Source organism: Bos indicus x Bos taurus, chromosome 20, assembly GCF_003369695.1.
Source record: "Bos indicus x Bos taurus breed Angus x Brahman F1 hybrid chromosome 20, Bos_hybrid_MaternalHap_v2.0, whole genome shotgun sequence".
NCBI classification, from domain to species: Eukaryota; Metazoa; Chordata; class Mammalia; order Artiodactyla; family Bovidae; genus Bos; species Bos indicus x Bos taurus.
Window position 1 is genome coordinate 70,747,674 of NC_040095.1, and position 22,203 is coordinate 70,769,876.

The window sequence follows — 22,203 nt, forward strand, 5'->3', positions numbered from 1 at the left end:
TGGGAAGCCATTTGAAGATCGTCACATTACCACGGCAGAGGGGAGAGCGTGGAGGTAGCCTCTTGCGTTATGACTGAAACCACATTAGAGGCGATGTCACCCTGCAGGTTACGGAATGGACTAGGGGAGGGGGAGCAGGGCAGGGGCCTGAGGTCCCCATGGCCTGTCTCCCAGCCCCACGAGGAGCGCAGGTCATCTGCTCATCCCAGCTCTGTCTCCTTAGGTGCTGGGACAGCTTGTGTTCTGCCCCCACAGAAACGTCTGGAAAGCCACCCCTCCCTGCCCACGCTGCCCGGTGCACCACACTTCTGGCTGCTAAACCTGTGCATCCCTGTGTGTGTTTATCTTTCATGCTGGCTGAAGACCCAGAGGGCGGAAGTACAGGTTCCTGAGTCCAGGAGGCCATGAGTGAGGGCAGGTGCTCTGTGGCCCACATGTCTTCCGTGGTGGCTCCGGCCAAGGAGGCCAATGCCATGGGCCCGAAGGCGGTGGAACTCGTCCTGGTCAAGGAGCAAAACGGGGTGCAGCTCACGAACTCCACCCTCCTCAACCCCCCGCAGAGCCCCACGGAGGCCCAGGATCGGGAGACCTGGAGCAAGAAGGCCGACTTCCTCCTCTCCGTGATCGGCTTCGCCGTGGACCTGGCCAACGTCTGGCGGTTCCCATACCTGTGCTACAAAAACGGCGGGGGTGAGTCTGTCCCCCTGCCTTCTGCCCTCCTGCCTGGGGCCCCGAGGGCGCTGGAGGCCGGGCTCCGGGGGGACGCGGCGGAGCGGAGCGCATGGACGTCCCGGAACCTTGCGTGGTAGCACTCAGAATGGTCTCCTCCCCTGCTGGTTCTGTCCGGGAGGACGCCGAGGCCAGGAAAGCAGGGGCGTGGCTGGAGGCACCGTGACTCTGCCTTCTGCTTCCCAAAGTGGCCTTCACTTTGGAAAAGAAAATTCTCCAAGGCCTGGAGAACGGCTTCTTTGACCAGCCTGCCCAGTGCTCACAAAGTGTGCGGCAGCCCCTGTGCTTGGAGCCCCAGGATGTCCAGGGAATGTGTCTCCGCCCCTCCCCGGCCCCGCCTCCCCTGCACAGCCAGCCCTAGAACTGCTCCATCTGCATTCAAGGCAGAAAACTAAGAAATGGGCCCAGGTCACCCCCCCAGAGTCCAAGTTGAGAAGCCAGTTAGATTGGTGCTCGTTTCCTGTGAGTCTCCTAGACGCTGCCACCCCATCGGGGTCACTCCATGCCCCGCATTCGGGGCTTCGGGAAACTTCCTTGGGGAGGGCCTGCCCATGAGCAGCTGGGCATTTCTGAGCAGGTACAGAAGTCGACCCAAGACAGGCAGCCCTGTGGGGTCTCCCTGCCTCCCCCGCCGGCAAAACACCGGAAGAGCCATGGCAGAACCAACCTCCCATGAGGCAGAGCGAATCGGCTGAAGACGGCTGAGCTGGTGGGGCCCCGATCTCTGTGCTCAGTGCCGTAGCCTGGAGAGACCCCAGCCGGGGGCGGCACCTGCCAGCAGAGAGCTCTGCTGCAGCCCCGACGGAGGCAGGCTGGCGTCCTGGGGGCCAGGCTGCCTTGGACCCCAAGGATGCACGGCTCACGAGGACAGACATCCGCATGGAGGAGAGAGAGGGGACCCAGGGCTGGGCAGGCGGAGAGCAGACAGCAGTGAGGAGCAGAGCCGCCCCGGGCTGGGCTGGTCCGCTCTGCTCTCGGGGCCTGCGCGTACCTGCGGACAGGGGGTGACCGCGGTCCCCAGAGGGGTGTGTCAGGGTGCGGTGACAGCGGGAGCCGGGCACAGACGCAGGAGGCCCAGCCCCCAGCCTGCGGGGAGCTTCGAAGAAGGGTTACAGCGGTCGTGCCCGGACGCACGCGGACGGCGGCGCGCTTGCTGGGATGACGCCGGGCTGGCGCGTCCTCGGGTCCAGGCTGAGTGTGCTGTCGCGTCCCCAGGCGCCTTCCTGGTCCCCTACCTGTTCTTCATGGTCGTCGCCGGCGTGCCGCTGTTCTACATGGAGCTGGCCCTCGGGCAGTTCAACAGAGAGGGGGCTGCAGGCGTCTGGAAGATCTGCCCCATCCTGAGAGGTAACGGGCGGGGACGCCCCACGTGCCTGGCAGAGTGTGGGCCAGGGTCCGGGGTTGGCTGGCATGGGGAGGGGTGGGGCGTGGGCCGGGGCGGAGGGCAGGGGCGTGGGCTAGGGCGGGGCGGGGTGTGGGCCAGGGTGTGGACCGGGGCGGGGCGTGGGGCGGGGTGGGATGTGGACCAGGGCGGGGTGTGGGCCGGCGTGGGGCGTGGAGCAGGGGCGGGACATGGGGTAGGGACGGGGCTGGGGCGGGGCGGGGCGGGGCGGGGGCATGGTGTGGCCAGGGAGGGGGCGAGGCGGGGGCGTGGCGGGGGCTGGGGGCCGGACATGGGGTAGGGGCGTGACGGGGGCGGGGCGTGGGGTAGGGGCGTGGACTAGGGCAGAGCGTGGACCAGGGCGGGGCGTAGGCCGCGGGGGCGGGGGCAGGATATGGGGTAGGGGCGTGACGGGGGCGGGGCGTGGGGTAGGGGTGTGGACTAGGGCAGAGTGTGGACCAGGGCGGGGCATGGGGTAGGGGCGTGGGCCAGGGCCGTGGCGGGGGCGGGCCACGGCTGGGGTGATTGCACAGCAGGTCAGCCCCAGCGGTGTGTATTCTGTGCTGCTTTGCTGGGTGTCTGGGCCCTTGAACACACCCTTTTAATGCCGGTCCTGCTCTAAAGACCTGTCATGACCGAGGGTTTGCGAGTGTGTGTCCTTGCTCGCAGCCTGCAGTTCCTGGGTGGTGGTGTTTCGTCAAAGTGCTAACACGGTAGAAAAGATAACAGCCTCCTGTCCCTAGTTCTGTGGTCTACTGTCTGTCATCTAGGTTAGTTTGCTGGGGCTGTCATACAGAGCGCCACAAACAGAGTGGCTTAAATAACAGATGTTTGTTGTGTCGAAGTTCCAAGGTCTGAACTCAAGGGTGCTGGTTGGTTCCTTCTGAGGCCGGGGGGAGGGGCAGGCCTGCTCCCAGCCTCGCTCCTGGGGTCGTGGGGGGCCGTCTTCTCCCTGCGTCTTCATGGGTATCTCTTCATCCAGGCTTCCCTTTTTATGGGGACATCAGTCGCAGTGAACTAGGGCCCACCCTGACTTGATTTTCCTCTGTAAAGACTCTGCCTTCAGTAAGATCACATTCTGAAATACTGGGGATTACTAAAACTTCGACAAATGGGTTTTGGAGGCCACAGTCCAACCCATAGCGCTGTCTGTCTCCCACCTGTGTGCCCATCCATCACTCTATCCACGGGTCTGCCTGTCATCTGTCTGTCACCTGTCTGGCTGTCACGTATCAGCCGTCTATCATCCGCCTGCCTACCTGACTTACCGCGTCTATCGATCTGCCTTCTGTTTCCCTATCTGCCGCCCTTCTGCCTCCGGGCAGCTGTGCTGCTGCTGGGGGCAAAGCCCACGTCCCCTGCGAGCCGCGTCAGCCCCAGGAGCCCTCGTCACTCTGCTGTGACCGTGAGCAACCTGGCCCGCCTGGGGGCTGGCTGTGCACGCAGCCCTGGGGTCAGAAGGACTAGAGGCTCAGGCCTCTCTCCCTGGGACACGGGGCTGGATCTGCTCTGGCGTTTGGTCAAAGGCGGCTCTGAGTTCCCCAAGCCACAAGCGGAGGATTTGGTGTACAGAGTTGTCACCTTCCAGAGATTTCCAGCAGCCACCCACAGCCAGTTCATGGCCAGGAAGCTTATGAGAGGCACTCGGAAGCCACGGCTGCCCGACTCTGCGGCTGCCGGACGAGTCCACCGTGAGCCAGCTTCTCCCGAGGAGCGCAGGGGACAGACGTGCAGTGAGGAGTTATTCCCCAAGGACGGGGTCCACCCCAGAGGAGGCCTTCCTGCTGCTGAGCATGTCTTCCAAGAAGGGCCGTGTTCCAGGACCTGTCTGTGCCATGTGCTGAGTCACTGCAGTCGTGTCTGACTCTGTGCCCCCAAGGACTGTATATAGCCTGCCAGGCTCCCCTGTCCGCGGGATTTTCCCGTCAAGAACACTGGAGTGGGCTTCCATTTCCTTCTCCAGGAGATCTTCCTGACCCAGGGACGAAACCCAAGTCTCCTGTGGCTCCTGCATTGCAGGCAGATTCTTTACCGCTGAACCACCAGGGGAATCATTCCTGATACTAGAGCTGTTTAATGTCTGCGCGTAAGTAACCTGGAGTCACTCTCTATCTGCTTTCAGGGTAGGAAGAGAGTTTTAATGAAGTGTCCTGAGCAGGAAAATAGCTTCTCCTAAGGGTCAGAAAACCTATGACAAACCAAGACAGCTTATTGAAAAGCAATGAGATCACTTTGCCTAAAAAGTCCCTATAGTCAAAGCTATGGCTTTCCCAGTAGTCATGTACGGATGTAAGAGTTGGACCATAAAGAAAGCTGAGCACCAAAGAATTGATGCTTGAGAGACCCTTGGACAGGAAGGAGATCAAACCAGTCCATCCTAAAGGAAATCAGTCCTGAATATTCATTGGAAGGACTAATGCTAAAGCTGAAGCTCCGGTACTTTGGCCACCTGATGTGAAGGGCCAACTCATTGGAAAAGACCCTGATGCTGGGAAAGATTGAGGACAGGAGGAGAAGGGGGAAGCAGAGATGGTTGGATGGCATCACCGACTCCATGGACATGAACCTGAGCAAACTCTGGGAGATGGTGAAGGACAGAGGAGCCGGGCGTGCTCAACCGTGGGGTCTGAGAGAGTCAGACATGACTTAATAATTGAACAACAACAAACAAGGAGGGCCAGACCCACAAAAAACAAGCCAACGCGCTCCCTGCAAAAGTCACCGTGAAGACAAGCTCCTCCTGGCCACAGGCAGGCAGGACCGGACCGGTGCCCACGAGCTTCCAGCATATTGATGCCCAAGCCAGTCCCAGCAGCAAAACCAGGAAAGGATGTGGAAATGAGGGAAGTCTGTGTGGAGCTGGGTAAACTTAACCACAGTAGCGGAACGCAGCAGTGCTTGTCCAGCACCGAACAGGACAGAGGCCTTACTGCACACCAGCCGTCCACCATGGTCAGGGTGGCATGGCGCCAAAGACTGCGTGGCTCTCCGTTCTGCCCCAGCGGTCAGGAGCCCCTCAGTGGCTCTCCCAAATTCCAGGTCCTGTGACCCTGCACAGGGCACTCTGACAGGCCCAGGGGGCTCTGCGTGGTCAAGCATGGTCCTGGGTGATGTTGGGTGGACCCAGATGCCTCTGTCTGCCCTGGCTGGGCTGGGGGAGGGATGGTTAGTGAGGTGGCCATGAGTGGCCTTAGGTGGCTGTAGGCAGCCCAGCTAGGTGGGGCTTGTCTTGGAGGCCTGGCTGGTCCTGGATGAGCCCGGGAGGCTGGGGGCGACCATGGAGATCCTGGCCATCCTTTCATGACTGTTAGTGGTCCTGTTTGGCTCTGGGAGACACGGAGTATTCCTGGGTGACCCTGGACAGCCTTCAGGGCCCTATTGGCAGGGTGGCCTGGGATGTCCTTGGGTGACCCTGAGTGGCTTTGGGTGGCCTTCGTTGACTTGGTGTTTTGTATCCTTGGGTCTTCCTAGATGGCCCTGGGTGGTGGTGAATTTTTCTGATGGTTTTATTTGGCTGGTGGCCCTGGATACCCCTGGGTCAAATTGCCCTGGTGACCCAGGGTGGTCCTAGGTGACTTTTTGCGAGCCTGGGTGACCCTGACTGGCTGTGAGTGGTGGTGGGCAGCCAAGGTGGCCCTCGGTTCCTCCACGTGTCTGCACGTGACCTGGTTGTATTGGGGTGTCCCTGACTGGCCGTGCAGGTCTGGTAGGCTTTGGATGGTGCTGGGAGGGGGTGGCCCCTCCTCAGTGACGGCGGGACCCACCCTCTCCCTCGTCTCCTGACGTGCTTAGAGGCGCTGCCTGGTTTCAGGAAGCCCCGGGGCAGCTGCATCCCGTGGGGGGCGGGGCGGGGCGACACTGACGGGCACGCTCTCCCCAGGCGTGGGCTACACGGCCATCCTCATCTCGCTGTACATCGGCTTCTTCTACAACGTCATCATCGCCTGGGCGCTGCACTACCTGCTCTCCTCCTTCACCACCGAACTGCCCTGGACGCACTGCAACCACTCCTGGAACAGCCCCCGCTGCTCGGACGCCCGCGCCCCCAACGCCAGCTCGGGCCCCAACGGCACCTCGAGGACCACGCCCGCCGCTGAGTACTTCGAGTGAGTGGGGTCTCCTCGGGGCCAACGTCCGTGCGAGGGGAGGGCGCCGGCCCGGGTCACCCGCCGGCCTGTGCTGCCCCTGGGCTGTGTCTCGTCCCGCTTCCCAGGGCTCTCGAGGGGCCTTTTTCTGACCCCACCTCCAGCAGCTCAGCTCTGCTCCTGGGGGGAGACCTCGCAGGAAGGGGAACTGGACAGGCCCCCCCAACCCCGGGTCAGCTGCCCTTCCCCACGTCCTGACAGAGGCCACTTCTCTTGAGAAGCGCATTCGCAGCGCCTGCCGCGGACTCCTGGAGTTCCCGGTGGCTGCGATCTTCCTTTGGGAAAATCCTGGTTGGGCACAGTCTGCTGTGTTTCTGGGTGGAAATGAGTCCACCGACAATGTAGAAGACTGAACCTCAGCCCAAAATATAATTCCGGTTTTAATCGCAGGTGGGCACAGTTTCAACACTTGCTTTGAGGTAGGAAACCATGAGCATAAACACGAAGGCCATCGCACTGTGAAAGTCACAAAGTCGGTCCCGGAGGAGGTGATCACACGTCCGGGGGTGTGAGCAGAGCCGCTGCCCGGCTGGCAGAGGGGCTTCCAGAGGACGCCTTTTATCAGCAGCCGGCGGCCCGGGGTGGTCCTTGAGGGGTGGGCCCTGTCCCACAGAGTCAGCGGAGCTGGGTGAGACCCCAGGTGTGCAGGGTGGGACCGAGCCCTCGGGAGCCGTGAGCATCTGTCGTGTGGGTGTCGCAACGACCCCGCCCAGGGGACAGCGAGTCCACAGAACCTGCGGGCGTCTAGGGTCTGAGGTTGTGTGTCCAGATAGTTGGGGTCTCGTGCTCAGCTCTGGGGGCCCCACGTAGGGAACGTGTCTCTAGGACCGGCCGCTGCAGAAGGCCACAGCGATGGGCAGGGACACAGTGCCAAGGGTTTAGGTGGGGGGCGATGTGGGGCTGCCAGAGGGGACCAGGGCCTTCCTCAGGAGTTTCCAGGAACAGCGTGGCTAGCACGCAGCTGGTGTGCGGTGGGACCTGTTTAGTTTTTCATAAGAGACTCCTTTTGGTAGTTTGGAATTAGCGGGTGAAGGCGTCTGGAAGGAGGGGAGGGGTGTCTGTGATGGGGAGGTCAAAGGGCTACTGAATGCCTGCCTGCTTGGAGGAGGGGGCTCCAAAACAGGGAGGTGAGGGCCTGGTCTCGGGAGCTCTCAGCAGCGGCCAGTGGGTTTCAGAGCAGGGCTGGAAACGGCAGTCCACTTGGGGTCGGCCCCATCAGATCCGCCTGAGAGACGCCAGGGCGGGCATCCCCGTGGGAAACGCAGACCCAGTACCCTGTCACCTGAGTGTGTGGTCAGGACTCAGAGCTACAAGCAAGCAAGAGGCGGTAGATTCATCCAGGAAAGGATGGCAGAGCTTTCGTCAGTCGCTCCGCCCCCTGAGCAGCTTGCCCTTGGCCGGCTCATTGCCGCGGGTCCCAAACTTAGGAGCTTCTCACCCACAGGGCAAGGCCTGGGCTCCACGCGTGCTCCCCCGCGGTCCCGCTGAGCCCTGACCCGGTCCAGCCTTGACCTCAGTGTTAGCCTGTGATGGGAGAGAAGGGACCAGAAGGAGAGAGGGAGGGGGCCCTGCACCAGGAAGGGGAGAGCAGACGTGGCGACAGGCACGTCCCTGGGGCGCCCCCAGCGCCCCCCATCCCACCACTCACAGGTGTCTGGAGACGGCTCTCCCTAGACCTGGGTTTGTCATTTCACCAACAAAACCGCGGCTAAGTTTCCAAGCCGGGTTGTTTTCTACAGTTCTAAGGTGGATTTTGGTGCCATTTAGAACGTTCAGAAAGCTGTCAGAGATGTGGAATGTGCCAGGTGAGGCCATCTGGGGACACGGAGCAGAAGGGCATGGCTACCCACTCTAGTATTCTTGCTGGAGAACTCCACGGACAGAGGAGCCCAGAGGGCTATGTCCATGGTGTTGCAAAGAGTCGGACATGACTGAGTGACTAACACTTTCTTCACTTTCACATTTTGTTTGGGAGGTCTGGAAAAACTTGATTTATCTTAAGGATTTTCAGATAAGAAAAATAGAGGGGGAAAAACTGACCAGTCAGTGATTTATTATTAAGAATGCTAAAAGGAAAGAATATATGTGATAAATGGATTTTTAAAAAAAGAGCTGACCAGGGCAGTCTGCTTGGAACTCCCATCTGGAAGAGAAGGCTTGAGATGGAAGGCTGCCCGCCCCTCCCTGGGAAGGACTGTCAGCAGGAGCAGATGTCCAACCGTATCTGGAGGTGACCCCAGGACAGAGGCGCGGCCTTTGAAGGTTTACAACGCAGTCAAAGATCGTTAACGACACAATCAATTATTAAACTGTGCCAAGAACACCCCCAGGTGATTCCACTGGCAGTGAAGACTGAGTTTCCCTGAGACAAGCTCCAGTGACTGTCAGGTCTGAAAAGGTTTTCTGGAATGTAAACTCACTGTATAAAGCCAGATGGGCTCCCATTAAGGCCAAGATAGCTATTAATACAATCACGAAGTTGTAAAGCTGTAAGTCCTACGAAGTGCAAGCAGACTTCAGAAACCCCAAAATAAGCCCATGTAACTCCAACTCCATAAACGCTTAAATTTAAAACCAACTTCACCTACTTTCTAATATACATTTGTTGCTGTTCAGTAGCTCAGTCGTGTCCAACACTTTGCAACCCCATGGACTGCAGTGCGCCAGGCTTCCCTGTCCTTCATCTCCCAGAGCTTGCTCAAACTCACGTCAGTTGGGTCGGTGATGCCATCCAACCAGCTCATCCTCTGTCGCCCCCTTCGCCTCCCGCCTTCAGTCTTTCCCAGCATCAGGGTCTTTTCCAGCGAGTCAGCTCTTCACATCAGGTGGCCAAATTATTGGAGCTTCAGCTTCAGCATCAGTCCTTCCAGTGAATATTCAGGACTGATATCCTTTAGGATTGAATGGTTAGAAAGCTATATATTTAAAGCTACAAACTAGCCTCTAAGAGACCACTTTAACTGCCTCCCTCATGTTTGATACATTATGTTTTCATTTTCACTAAAGTATCCCCTTGTCTGCCTTGTGATTTCTTCTTTGACTCACAGGAGATGCTTAGAAGTTTGTTCTTTGGTTTTGAAATATTGGGAGATTTTCTAGATGTATTTCTGTTACTGACGTGTAACTTAAGTCTGACTTGCTGAACTAACATATTTTAAAACTTCGTTATTTCTAAATACACTGACGTTTGTCTTATCGCCCAGTGTACGGTTTATCCCTGTGTGTTCCACATACACTTAAAAAGAATGTGTATCCTGCCGTTGATGGGTTGGAGAAGGAAATGGCAACCCACTCCAGTATTTTTGCCTAGAGAATCCCATGGACAGAGGAGCCTAGTGGGCTGCTGTCCATGGGGTCACACAGAGTTGGACACGACTGAAGCGACTTAGCATGCATGCATGCGTGCCGTTGATGGGTGGACGTGTCAGCTAGGTTGTGTCTGCTCCTGCATCCTTATCCTCACCTTGTTCTGTCCGCCGCTATGAAAGGCATGTTGAATTCTAAACTGTAGCTGTGGATTTCCCTGTTTCTCTTCACAGAGAGGGTAGGCCTGTGTCTCCACTAGGGCTGGGGGCCTGGCCTTCCTGGAGCGGGGGACAGGGGTCCCCAGGCCGTCAGGCCAGGTGCTGCCGAGCCTAGCAGGGGAGGGCAGGTCTCTGGGCCAGCCAGCCGCCGGGTGGAGAGGCAGCCCCCGGGACCCACCCCCTCCCTCTGCAGGCGCGGCGTGCTGCACCTCCACGAGAGCCAGGGCATCGATGACCTGGGCCCTCCCCGCTGGCAGCTCACCTCCTGCCTGGTGCTGGTCATCGTCCTGCTCTACTTCAGCCTGTGGAAGGGGGTGAAGACGTCCGGGAAGGTGAGGGGCAGGGCTCGCCATCTGGGGAGTGGACGGGGCCGTGGTGGGTTGGGGAATGGTGTCAGGAGGGTGGCTTCAGCACAAGGGGAATCACAGCAAAATATGTGCTGATGAGGGTGTTTCGGTCACTGTCTGGGTGCCCGAAGCAACGATGGCCCAGACGCACCCCCGCTCGGGCCGGCACTCGCAGCCACGCCCCAGCGCCCGGAGGCCCCCAGCGGCTCTGCCCTTGCCTGTGACCCGGGGCCCGTCTGTCACACCTGACCCCCAGTGCACATCCGCACAGTCAGTGAGACGCAGATCGCTCGACTCTCACGCACCGGAAGTCCCGCCACTGGAGCCTACAGCCATGGCCCAAATGCAGACAGAGGGCCCCTGCCCTGCCAGACTGCCCTGCTTCAATCCCTGGGGAGACGTACAGGAAAGAGGGTGCTGGGCGGGCCCACTCCGGGGGGCATTTGCCGAGCTGACGTCGGGACACTGGGCTTACCAATCCAAGGCCCTCTGTCTGAGCACAAGCCATCAGGGGGCCCTGAGCCCAGCCCTGCCCACAGCGGCTGGTACGGTCGGGCGACGCGTGCTCTCCCCAGGTCGTGTGGATCACGGCCACCATGCCGTACGTGGTCCTCTTTGCGCTGCTCCTGCGAGGCATCACTCTCCCGGGGGCCGTGGACGGCATCAGAGCGTACCTGAGCGTGGACTTCCATCGGCTCTGCGAGGCCTCGGTGAGTGCGCCCTCCGCTCTCGGCCCATCCTCCGGGGCTGGCAGGTCGGGCCGTTGTTCTCTCTGCATCTTGGGCAGGAAACGCTTCACGTGGGGTCACCTGCCCTGCCCAGCAGAGTTCACTGTCCAGGTGAGAAGGGACCATGTGGGCACAGCATGGGTCTGAAGGGACCAGGGTAAGAGGATTAGGAGAAGGAGTCGCCCTGGCCTCTGCAGGGAGAAGCCAGGGCAGCTGCCCCTCGACCTCCTCACCTGGGCCGTCCACTCCCTGGAGGAGTCCTCCTGGGTCCTCAGACAAGCACCTGAGGGTGGGGGTGGGGGCGCCAGAGTGTGCCCAAGGGTGTTGGCGCCCAGCTGGACCGAAGCCCAAGCTCTGGCCACAGCGTATCCTCAGAGCTGGGCTGAGGTGCTGGCTTGCATGAACCAGGCCTACCTCAGGGAGCCAGACTTTTTATTCAGACACCCCGGTGCCCACACAGGTGGTGATGTGACCATCTCGTGGACAGACAAAGTCCACTGCCCGGCTGCAGGTTCCTCAGCAAAGGGAGACGTCACCTGGGTTGAAAGAGCAGGACTTGGCAGGGCAATGGAAGAGGGGTGGGCGGGAGGAAGAGAGAGAGGAAAAGGAGGCAGAGCGGGGGTGAGGGTGGTCACTGGAGGGAGCAGGGGCCATTGGAAATCCAGGCGGACCACACTGGAGCAGCCTAGACATGGGGCCCCAGCAGCCGCCCAGGGAGGCTGGGTCACTGGGCGGAGCAGTCCCGGCCGGGGTGTGGGGGCCCCGACGCTGCCAGCCTGTGAGTCGGGGGCAGCACTCATGGGGAAGGAGGAGGTTCCACAGTGGGGAGAGGGGTGGGCGATGGGAGCAAAGTGGAAGAAGGGGAGGTTGGCAAGGCTGTGAGCCCCCAGGAGCCCCAGGGGAGGGGGAGTTGCAGAGCAGAGGCCGGACACTGAGCAGCAGAGAGAGGAAGGCGCCATGGCCACGGGCCCACAGCGCACAGGGGAGGGCAGCCGTAGAGCCCGCCAGGCAGCTCACGGAGGACTCGTGAGACCGTGAGAGCCACACACGTGTCTCTACGGAGCCAAGGGAGATGGACACGGATGGCTAGGGGAGCTGAGGTCAGTGGGGATCCCGGGGCCCCACCGCAGAGCCAGGCCCCGGGCGCCGGTGGGTCAGCGGAGTGTCGTCCTCAGGAAAGCCCGTGGCGGGCGAGGTGTGCTGGTGGGAGGAGGTGGCTGTGGCATCAAAGGCCAGGTGGGTCATGACCCGGAAATCAGAGAAGAGTCAGGTGTCAGGGGGAAGAATGTGCAGAACAGCTATCAACCGTGTGAACAGATGTGTCTGTGAAGCAGAAGGAAGTGGAGACCAGAGGTTGGCACAGGAGAGGTTGCTAGGCAGACAGATGAGACAGCAGAGTTCAGGTGGATGGATGGCAGGTAGCAGACAGGCAGACTGTGGACGGTGGATGACAAGCGTCGGTGGCAGGCAGTGAGGCGTGCCCTGGGTGTCCCCTCCTCTAACGTCCCATCGGCTTGGGCAGGAAGGGACAAAGTCAGGAACCGCTGGGTTCCTGGGAGCCTTTGGGCCCAGAGGCTGGGCCCCTGTGCCCCCAGCTCAGAGGGCAGAGCCGCTCCTGTCCCTCCCATCACCGGCAGGGTACTCCATCCTGAGGGCCATTTGGGCCGTTTGTAGGTCTTCGTGGGGACGAAGGGACCCTCTTTGAGGTCAGCATCCCTGCCCTCGGTGGGGTCCAGTCTCTTGGCCATTCATCTGCGGCTCTTGAGCCGCCTTGCCGGGCAGGTGGGGTCTGGGCTGTGACAGATACTGTGCTGTCCTGGGATGGGGGGCCGGTCTAGGTCGGCCCCAAGAGGCTGCCCAGCGGGTCTCAGGGTGGGCTGTGGGCAGGACCCGGGCTGGGGCCTGGGGCAGCGGTGAGCAGAGGCCTGGACAGATGGCGGGGAGGTGCCTCTGGGTGAGTGACCCACACATGCAAAGGCTCTGGGGTGACCACTGGCCACTGAGAGGACCTGGGACTGCAAGGAGGCAGGAGCGCCCTCCCCCCACGCCACCAGCCCCTGCCTTCAGAAGCCTGCTGGCCAACGACCAGCACCTGGACCCCCTGCCCACCCAGCCACTCCAGGCCTCGAGCTAACGCCTGCTCGTCCTGTCCTCAGTGCTGGGGTGACCCAGAGCCTCTGGAAGTGCTGCCCAAAGGACTGAGCCCCCCTGGTCCTGGTGTAAGGGCTCCGTGTCCAGCCCCCTCACTGGCTCATGGTCAGGTCAGCTTCCCTGTGCCCCCAGCTGGGGACTCTGGAGTCACGGCTGGGGAACCTGGCCCACAGGCCTCATCTCAGGCTGGGGGACTTTGGGAACAGCCCCCAGGACCCTCCCGTCCCCACTTTTCGCACAGCGGGCCTGGCTGCTCCCCCAGGGTGGGTGTCCGCTGTCCTCATCGCCGCCCTAGGCTGTGCAGGGCCCAGGGGCGCCCACGTCATCATCACCAGGTCGTAGGGGGGTCTCTGCACCACCTGACCTGAGCAGGTCGTGTCCGAAGTCTGAAATAGCGCCTTGGTCCAGTGTCGACCGCACGGCCCATTCGTCATGTGTCAGCCGCCCGGGATGCGCCTGTGCCACCTCCAGCGAGTGCAGAGCTTTGGAGCCACCGCTGGCTCCATGGGCCTTTCTGCGTGTGCCGCGGTGGGCTCCCCGTGCGCTCGCCGTACGCTGCCGCAGGAGGGGTGGGAGGTGGGTGTGGAACGGAGGCACCATGTCCTGTAGCACCGTCACGGTGCCTGCTCTCCCCGGGGCACGGGCCCATGAAGTAACCTCAGGTCCTGCACCAGGATGCAGCCCCCTTCTCCTCAGGCCCCTCAGGTTTACTCCCTGAGGTGACGTTCGCTCACTGACAGTGATGCCAAGTTTAAGTGTGACTCTGTTCCTCAGAGCCTGTGGCACTGAGGGCCCAATCCACGACCCTGCCTCTCCCCAGGCTGGCCATGCCCCCACAGGGACCTCTCCCCACGGGGACCACTCACCCCCTCTGTCTCCCCACGGGGGCCGCTTACCCTGCTCTGTCTCCCCTCGGGGGCCGCTTACCCCTCTGTCTCTCCCCTCGGGGGCCGCTCACCCCCTCTGTCTCCCCTCGGGGGCCACTCATCCCCTCTGTCTCTTCCCTCAGGGGCTGCTCACCCCGCTCTGTCTCCCCTCAGGGATGTCTCCCCTTGGGGGCCGCTCACCCCCTCTGTCTCCCCTCGGGAGCCGCTCACCCCGCTCTGTCTCCTCTCAGGGATGTCTCCCCTTGGGGGCCGCTCACCCCCCTCTGTCTCCCCTCGGGGGCCGCTCACCCCCTCTGTCTCCCCTCAGGTACCTCTCCTTGTGGGGAGCGCTCACTCTGTCTCTGCTCCTGCAGGTCTGGATAGATGCGGCCATCCAGATATGCTTCTCGCTGGGCGTGGGCCTTGGGGTGCTCATCGCCTTCTCCAGTTATAATAAGTTCACCAACAACTGCTACCGGTGAGTCCCGGCCGAGAGAGGCCTGTGGCGTCAGGCTGGCGGGTGTGCCCCTGGGTGAGGGGAGGGGACAGGAGCCGTGCTTACAGCCCCTTAACCGCACGTGAAAATGAGACAGGGAAGCGACAGGCCAACGCGCATTCCTGCTTAAGGGAGGCTTTGAGGCAGGAAGACGCTGCCCCCTCCCTGGGAGGAGGCCCCTCCTCTGCCTGGCTTGGCCACCCCATCCTCCCAGCATCCGGGGTCAGGCTCCTCACACCTGTCTCCCACGAGGAAGGACCTGTGCGTGTCCCCACCTGGCCTTCACTGAGGGAGCGGGGGCCCCAGGCGCGCCCTGGCCCCACGGAGCCCCCCGCAGACTCAGCGCCAGGACAGGTGGGAGCACGGCCGTGCCACGTGCCCAGAGCCCCAGCAGCCTGCCCGCCGGCGCTGCCCGGCCCAGGAGGACCTGGGTGACCTGCAGCCCCCTGCCGGCCCGAAATGTCGTTCTAAAGACAGAGAAAGGGGTTTCCTCCGGGACTGCTTCCTTGACCTTTGAGCCAGTGTTTGTTTTCTTTCATATCATGAGGATAAAAATGCGGTTAAAAATACAAAGGCGGTGTGCGCAGCAGAATGGCCCGACCGACCCTACCCAGGGGTCCACACAGAGCTGGCGTCTGGATGGCAGGCCAGACAGCGGCTCCCGAGCCCACCCTGTGCCCATCTGAGTCTGTGAGGGTCCTGCACTCAGGCACCCCAGAGGGCTGGCCCCGCAGCCCCTCCTCCCTGCTCTGAATTCTCGGCCCTCAGAGCGGGGTCCCCGGGCCAGCAGCCCTGGGCCCCCAGGCACGTAGGGGAAACACAGCATCTGGGCCCCACCAGACCCACCCCGTCAGCACCTGCATCTTAATAAGTTCCCCGGGAGGCATCTCCAAGCCCTGCCTGGCAGCCCTGTGGGTCAGGGTGGGGACCCCGTGGTCAGTGGGCTGCCCACCCGAGCCTAGCTTTGCCTGTGGGATCATCTCGCCATCAGTGCTGAGTCGAGAGTCCCAGGAGAGAGTCCCTTGGTCCCCAGGCAAGCGCAGATGGCTGGTCACCGGAGGCCTGACCTGGCCAGGGCGTGGCCAGTGCCCAGAGCTGCTCAGCGGGGGGTGCAAGTGGGACACTCACCACTGTCAGCGGGTGCCAGCCTCCCTCCCGCAGGGCAGCCTGGGACAGGCTCTGGGGTCACAGGAGGGGCCGGCCTGCCTGTCTGGGGAGCGCCCCCAGCCGCCCGCACCAGACACAGCCAATTACGAATAATGACGGGAAATTGCAGTGGCGCCCAGCCGGGCTGGGACAGCGTGTCTTGTTCCTGCAGAGACGCCATCATCACCACCTCCGTCAACTCGCTGACGAGCTTCTCCTCCGGCTTCGTGGTCTTCTCCTTCCTGGGGTACATGGCCCAGAAGCACAGTGTCCCCATCGGGGACGTGGCCAAGGATGGTGAGTGGTAAGGTCCCCACGCGCCCGCTCCCGGGCCGCCCAGTTCTAGAAGTGTTTCCCTGCAAGCTGAGAGGGAAGTGCACGGGCACCCAGGGCCCTTCCCAGGAGCAGCTGACACGGCAGAGAGCAGGGTACCTGGGCACAATGCACCCACCGCCTCCATGCACTCCCAGCTCCTGCCCCTCGGGCCCTCCTGCTGGACGCCAAGGCCAGGTTGAGGTTGGCCCTCGGCCCAGGGCTCCTCATGGAAGCCACTCGGGCTGCAGGACAAGGGTCCGGTCCCCCTCACCTGGTGGGGAACGTGCAGCTGAGGGCTCAGAGTCGTTCCAAGTGGCACAGATGGCCGGACCTCAATGTGGTCAGCCAGAAAGAGGCTGGGCTGGCTTGGACGCCAGCAGTTACTCTGTTCCGAAGCTTTTCCCCCAGCCCTCCAAGGGCCGTGGCGCATACACGTGGGAGTGGGGTAATAGCGGATAAACCCCCGGAGTCTCTGGCACACGGTGGCAACAGAGACCCATGCTCCCAACCTGCTCACCAAGCCAACGCAGACAGGAGTGTCTGCAGATGAGGACTCAGAGGCCGGGAGCAGGCAGCAGAAGAGTGGGCACTGGTGACGTAGAGGAGCAACCTGGGCCAGCAGGAGAGGACTAGGGGCCCTGGCCCAGAACAGGGTGCTGGGGAGCCCTGATTGCTGCACCCCTGGGCATTCCGTGCAGGGGGAGGGTCTGTTGGTGCTAGATCCCGGGTGGAAGGCGTGGCTGAGGCAGTCTGGAGCTGGGTCAGTCCAGGGCCTGGGCCCCAAATCGCTGCTGGCCCCACCGGCCTGAGGGTTGTCCTGCGCCTGCGCCTGGAGGAGCCCCTTCATCTGAGACCATCCCACTCAGGGGCGGCCCCTCCTTCCCCCTCACCCAAGTTCCTCTCTTCCTGGGTCTTCTTACTCTCGAGCGGGAGGATGACGTTAGCAGAGCAACTGAGGAGCACAGAGGGCTGACCCCACTGGCGCCCTGAGCTCTCAGCGGGTCAGCCCATCAGTCCACCCGTCGAGGGTTGGAAGCCCTGCTTGGAAAGCAGGGAGCTGAGTTTGGAGCCGGCAGGACAAGCCCCTCCAAGTCTGGCAGGAAAGCTGGGGACCCAGATGAATCTCCACGTGCTTTCAGATCCACTCTTTCCTCCAGGAAAAAAAAATCCAATAAAGGCAGGAAAGGGAACCTAATGCAAATAAGGACGGAGCAGTGGAATTTACTCACTGTTGCATTTATGCATTTTCACTGGGTTTTGCCCTTTATTATGATAAATAGCAATAGTTTGCAAGAATCCCCATTAACCCCAGAAAGTTACTGACCCTCTTCATTGCATTTCCCAGAAAAGCAAAGTAAATGTCATTTATGGCTCTAATTCTCAAGAAAACGGTGGGGGGAAATATTAACCCAGGAGCAAAAATGAAAAGTGAGGATACTGACTTTAGTTCAGCCAAACTGATGGGCATCTTCCAGGTCCTGGCGCTTAGATTTCAGGGCTTTTCAAACCATCTGCCCCTCCTGCCCGCATCAGAAACCGTGCTCCTTCTTGGAGTGTTGGGAGTCCCAGAGCCCAGGTCAACACTAGGGCCCCTGACAGATCCTGGAGGTGGAGGCTGGCTCCGGCCTTTAATTCTCTAGAAGCATCAGTAACTGCCCCGTTCCTGTCCCTACCGGCTGGTGCCTGACCCAGGCCCCGCTGAGGACGGGGAACCAGGAAAGTGCTAAGTTGTACATCCATGAGCAAGCTCTCAGAGGCCGTGCCAGCGAGCTGCCTGGCACTTCTTGTAAAACTAACCCTGAAAGTGTTCAACTAGCAGCTTCCTGTGGGGATATTCTTTACTTTGGGGTCATTTGCAGTCAAAGTGCCTGACCACTCCCACCCCTCCCCACCTCCACCCAGATCCCACCTGCTGGGGTGAGGGAGCTGGCGTGGCCCCCTGTATCCCCACCCCCAGGAGTATGTCTGGGAGACAGTCAGAGGGGACAGAAACACGCGCGTTGCAGGGAGCACGTGGAGAACGCACGCTAAGTTGTGGCATCTCTGTAACAGCACGTGGCTTTTAAAGCTCACACTTAAAGAGTCGTACACTGGCACAGAAAAGCATCTACCATGTAGGCTGCCTGACCACAGCAGCGTGCGTGAGTGTGAGTGTGAGTGTGTGAGCGACAGGCACAGGAAACCAACCAGGAGGCCCCCAGGGTCTGGAGGCAGGAAGCACAGGGTGTCCCCCGGGAAGCCTGTCCTGCTCTCTCCCTGCTGGTGTGCCCCCTCCTCTCCTGGGCCCCCTCCTCTGGGGGCACGGGGTGTGGGAATGGCCGAGGGCTGGGGGACAGAGCAGAGCCCTCGCTCCAGGACCTGGCTTCCCTTCTCCCAAGTCCTGGGCCCTGAACTCAAGGATGGAGGGCTGTGCAAGGAGAGCAGTTTTTGCACTGCCTTAGGGCCAGGTTGTGGGGGTGGGGAGTACCTGGAAGGTCTGCCCGGGGTAACCGGAGGGTCTGCTCTCAGGGCCGGGGCTGATCTTCATCATCTACCCCGAGGCGCTGGCCACGCTCCCACTGTCGTCCGTCTGGGCTGTGGTCTTCTTCGTCATGCTGCTGACCCTGGGCATCGACAGTGCCGTGAGTGATCTCTGTATGCTCTGGGCCCCCGCCAGGGACAGCCAGCTCACCCACCGCCCTCGGAGGCTGGCTAGCCTGGAGACACCCGGGGCCCACACGTACATGTGCCTGCGCAGAGCCCCCGAGTGGGAGGGCGGCGGGGCCCCACAGTTCCTGGGGAGGGCTCTTCAGACCAGCTCTGCCCTGCCGCCCCTGAGGGGCATGGCGAGTCCCGGGCGAGGGAGGCGGGAGTAGGGTGCTGCAGGAAATGGGGTCCACACAGCACCCAGCGAGGCCGGGCCTGACTCCAGCTTTCCCTGCCCCACAGCTGCCGGCGGGAGTGGGTGCCCTTTCGAGGTAGCAGGGGGCAAAGCCTCCCGCCTGGCCCACTAGACATCCATTCTGTGGTGGCCCTGTGGGCCCCTGGGAGGCAGACTTCCTCACGCTCCTCCTCCACGCGGCCTGCTGGAGACCAGCACCTGAGATCTCAGGTCCCGTGTCTGCGCCCCCTGAGCCTCCTGGAAGAGGAAGGAGCCCCCAGTCCCTCCCCTGTGAAAGCTGGCCACTCCACCTGCTTCTCCCAGTCCGCCTTCCCACCCACCCCCTGGGTGGACCGCACCCGTGGTAGATGAGTCCCGCCAGCAGCACTTCCCAGAGGACGTGGTCCCAACTGAACAGGGCAGAGGCTCCTTGGAGGCCAGGCTTCCTGGAGACACCCTCTCTGGACAGTGCTGAGAGCCAGGAAGGCCACGTCAGTGGGGACACGGCCAGTGGCCAAGCCAGGCCTCCTGGGAACAGAGCTCAGCTGTGCGGTGGGGCAGACACTTGCTTAGAGAAGCCGGGCGGAGCTGAGCCTTTGTGGTGACACAGGAGACAGCGCGACTCTGGCCATGCAGCTCCCCACCAGAGGGCAGGACGCCCACCCAGGTCCTCCGTCAGCTCCCCACCAGAGGGCAGGACGCCCACCCAGGTCCTCCGTCTCCAGTGGCCATGCCGGGGGAGCAGCCCTCGCTGGGGGTGTCCTCTGCCCCCCGGGACCCCGTGCGGCTCCCGACTGAGCACGTGGGTGGAGACGCCACACGCGGGCCCCCGGGGGGGCAGAGGGCCGCCCCACAGCACCCCTTCTGTCCCGGCTGCAGATGGGCGGCATGGAGTCCGTGATCACCGGGCTCGCGGATGAGTTCCAGCTGCTGCACCGGCACCGGGAGCTCTTCACGCTGCTCGTCGTCCTGGCCACCTTCCTCCTGTCCCTCTTCTGCGTCACCAACGTGAGTGCCCACATTGCCCCGGACACTGTCTCGTTAGCACCTGCTGCCATCAGGGCAGACGGAGCAGGGGCGCCCCCCACCCCCACAAACAACCCGTGACCTGTAACGACACACAGGTGGTCACACACATGGTGGCCTTGAATCAGGCAGGATGGCACCAACGGTCACTCAGAGTCCCCGCGGTCACACGCAGCACCTGGGCACGTGAGGGCTCGGTCTCCAGTGTTTCAGCACCTGGATAGCTCCCTGCGAGGTGCCCTTGGGTTTGTGGGGCAAGAGGGTTGGGGGGCTTCCCTGGTGGCTCAGCTGGTAAAGAATCTGCCTGCAATGCAGGAGACCCTGGTTCAATTCCTGAGTCGGGAAGATCTGCTGGAGAAGGGATAGGCTACCCACTCCAGTATTCTTGGGCTTCCCGGGGGGCTCAGCTGGTAAAGAATCCGCCTTCAACGCAGGAAACCCCGGTTCGATTCCTAAGTCAGGAAGATCCCCTGGAGGAGGGCAAGGCTACCCACTCCAGTATTCTTGGGCTTCCCCGGGGGCTCAGACAGTAAAAAATCCACCTCCAATGTGGGAGACCTGGGTTTGATCCCTGGTTGGGAAGATCTCCTGGAGAAGGGAACAGCTACCTATTCCAGTATTCTGGCCTGGAGAATCCATGGACTGTATAGTCCATGGGGTGGCAAAGAGTCAGACACAACAGAGCGACTTTCACTTTCACTCAGGTTTCGGGGAGGTCTGTCCGGGGTTGGGGTGGGGGTACAGGGCTCAGGGCCCCCTCCTCACAGAGGTTCTGCCATGGTCGGCATTTCCTGGCTTTCATTCCTAACTGTATCAGGAGCCCTGGAAAGGCGGGGAGAGGTTGGTTTTTTTGTAATAGCCGGGTTCCCAAGTGGCTGCTCGTGGACTGAACTTTAGTTTCTTTCCTGAGTGACGCTCCATAGAGAGTAAAATAGAAGGTGTCTGTAAGCTGGTGCCTCAGGCCAGGCTGATATTTGGGAAGAGCAGTTCTGTGGGCAGGCATGAGAGCCAGGCACCCCGAGCTCAGCGGGTGTGCCCTCCTTCCCCCCAGGGCGGCATCTATGTCTTCACGCTGCTGGATCACTTCGCGGCCGGCACGTCCATCCTCTTCGGGGTGCTCATGGAGGTCATCGGGGTGGCCTGGTTCTATGGTAAGAACGAGTCCTCCTTGGGATGGCGCGCTCCCACCAGCAGGACAGAGCTGCTGTGCTGGCATCGTGACCGATCAGGCCAGCATCCTCGGGGTTGGTCACTGTGGCACCCAGTGGCCCTGCATTGTGAGCACTGTGGCACCACAGAGCGGGGCTTGGCCACCGCTGCTCGGTTGGATCTGTGAAGGCAGTTAGCCTGGACAGCACCCTGAAGTCACCCCTGTGGTCAGGGCACTCAGTGTGGCCACGTGACCCTGGGCTGGCCTTGGAGGAGGAGGGTGTGCTTCGCTCTGGGTGCCGCCAGCTGGTGGAGGCGGTCTCTGCGTCCCGCTGAACAGAGTCCCGGCACCAGGGAGGCAGGGGAACTGGCCGAGGCGGCATGTCTCTAGGGCCCTCAGCTGATGGGAGGGAAGAGACAGGAACGTTTGGTGAGCGCACCACGGCTCAGTCTCAGGCCAGAGCTCCCGACTCCGCACGACGGCCCCACCAGACTCCGGACCCCCCTCAACCAGGTCCAGCACTCGGGCGCTGGGACTGGGAGCCCCTCAGGGTGGGGGGCCAGCTGGTTGGCAGGTGGTCCCCAGAAGAGGCTGGGCCCAGCCTGCGGCTGTGTGCCCCTGCCCCTCCTGCGTGTCCACGTTTCCCGGCATGTCCTGATTCAGGTCTGACAGCAGCGGAAGGCCGCCCTGCAGAATTCTGCCGTCCTTCCCGCCACCATACCCCACCCCCCCCCCCGCCGTGCTAGCTCTCCGTGTCTCTCCTGGGGCTTGGGTCCTGGTGTTGCTTGGCTCACCTGACCAGGCGTCCTTGACGACGCTCGCCATGAGGGCCCGATATAACAGGCACACTTCTTGCACGTGTGTGTGCTCCGGCCAAAGCCAGAGGTCTGTGCTGTTCGAGAACCGCAATCTGGAGACAGCCCTGGTGCCACATGAGGGGTCACGGCCTCTGCTTCAGCCCTGAAGTTATAACCTGAAAAGCACTCTAGCTTTGAGAGGCTTAACCGACAAATAGCTCGTATTCCAAAAACATTTTTCCAGTTACATTTCCTTTTCTACAGAAAAGGGAAGTATCAAAAAAAAAAGAAAAGGGAAGTATCAGCCTGTCTGTACTTTCATTGGCATCTGGAATCAATACCTAGTCTACGGTTTTAGATTGTAATCTCCCCAAATCAACCCTGAATATTCATTGGAAGGACTGATGCTGATGCTGAAGCTGAAGCTCCAATACTTTGGCCATCTGAAGCAAGGAGCTGACTCACTGGAAAAGACCCTGGAAAGATTGGAAAGATTGAGGGCAGGAGGAGAAGGGGGCAACAGAGGATGAGATGGTTGGATG

General features: G+C 61.4%; 1 protein-coding gene across 1 annotated transcript in view; it reads left to right on the top strand.

The window, feature by feature from the left end:
* Positions 1–22,203, top strand: part of SLC6A3 (solute carrier family 6 member 3) — a 34,512-nt gene that overhangs the window by 1,413 nt on the left and 10,896 nt on the right. The window contains exons 2-11 of the mRNA XM_027520442.1: positions 364–690; positions 1,945–2,076; positions 5,991–6,216; positions 9,973–10,111; positions 10,702–10,836; positions 14,246–14,349; positions 15,686–15,810; positions 18,337–18,449; positions 19,568–19,696; positions 20,766–20,865. Of these exons, the coding sequence (XP_027376243.1) occupies positions 405–690; positions 1,945–2,076; positions 5,991–6,216; positions 9,973–10,111; positions 10,702–10,836; positions 14,246–14,349; positions 15,686–15,810; positions 18,337–18,449; positions 19,568–19,696; positions 20,766–20,865 (1,489 nt within the window). The 5' untranslated portion in view covers positions 364–404. The remainder of the gene's footprint in view (positions 1–363; positions 691–1,944; positions 2,077–5,990; positions 6,217–9,972; positions 10,112–10,701; positions 10,837–14,245; positions 14,350–15,685; positions 15,811–18,336; positions 18,450–19,567; positions 19,697–20,765; positions 20,866–22,203) is intronic.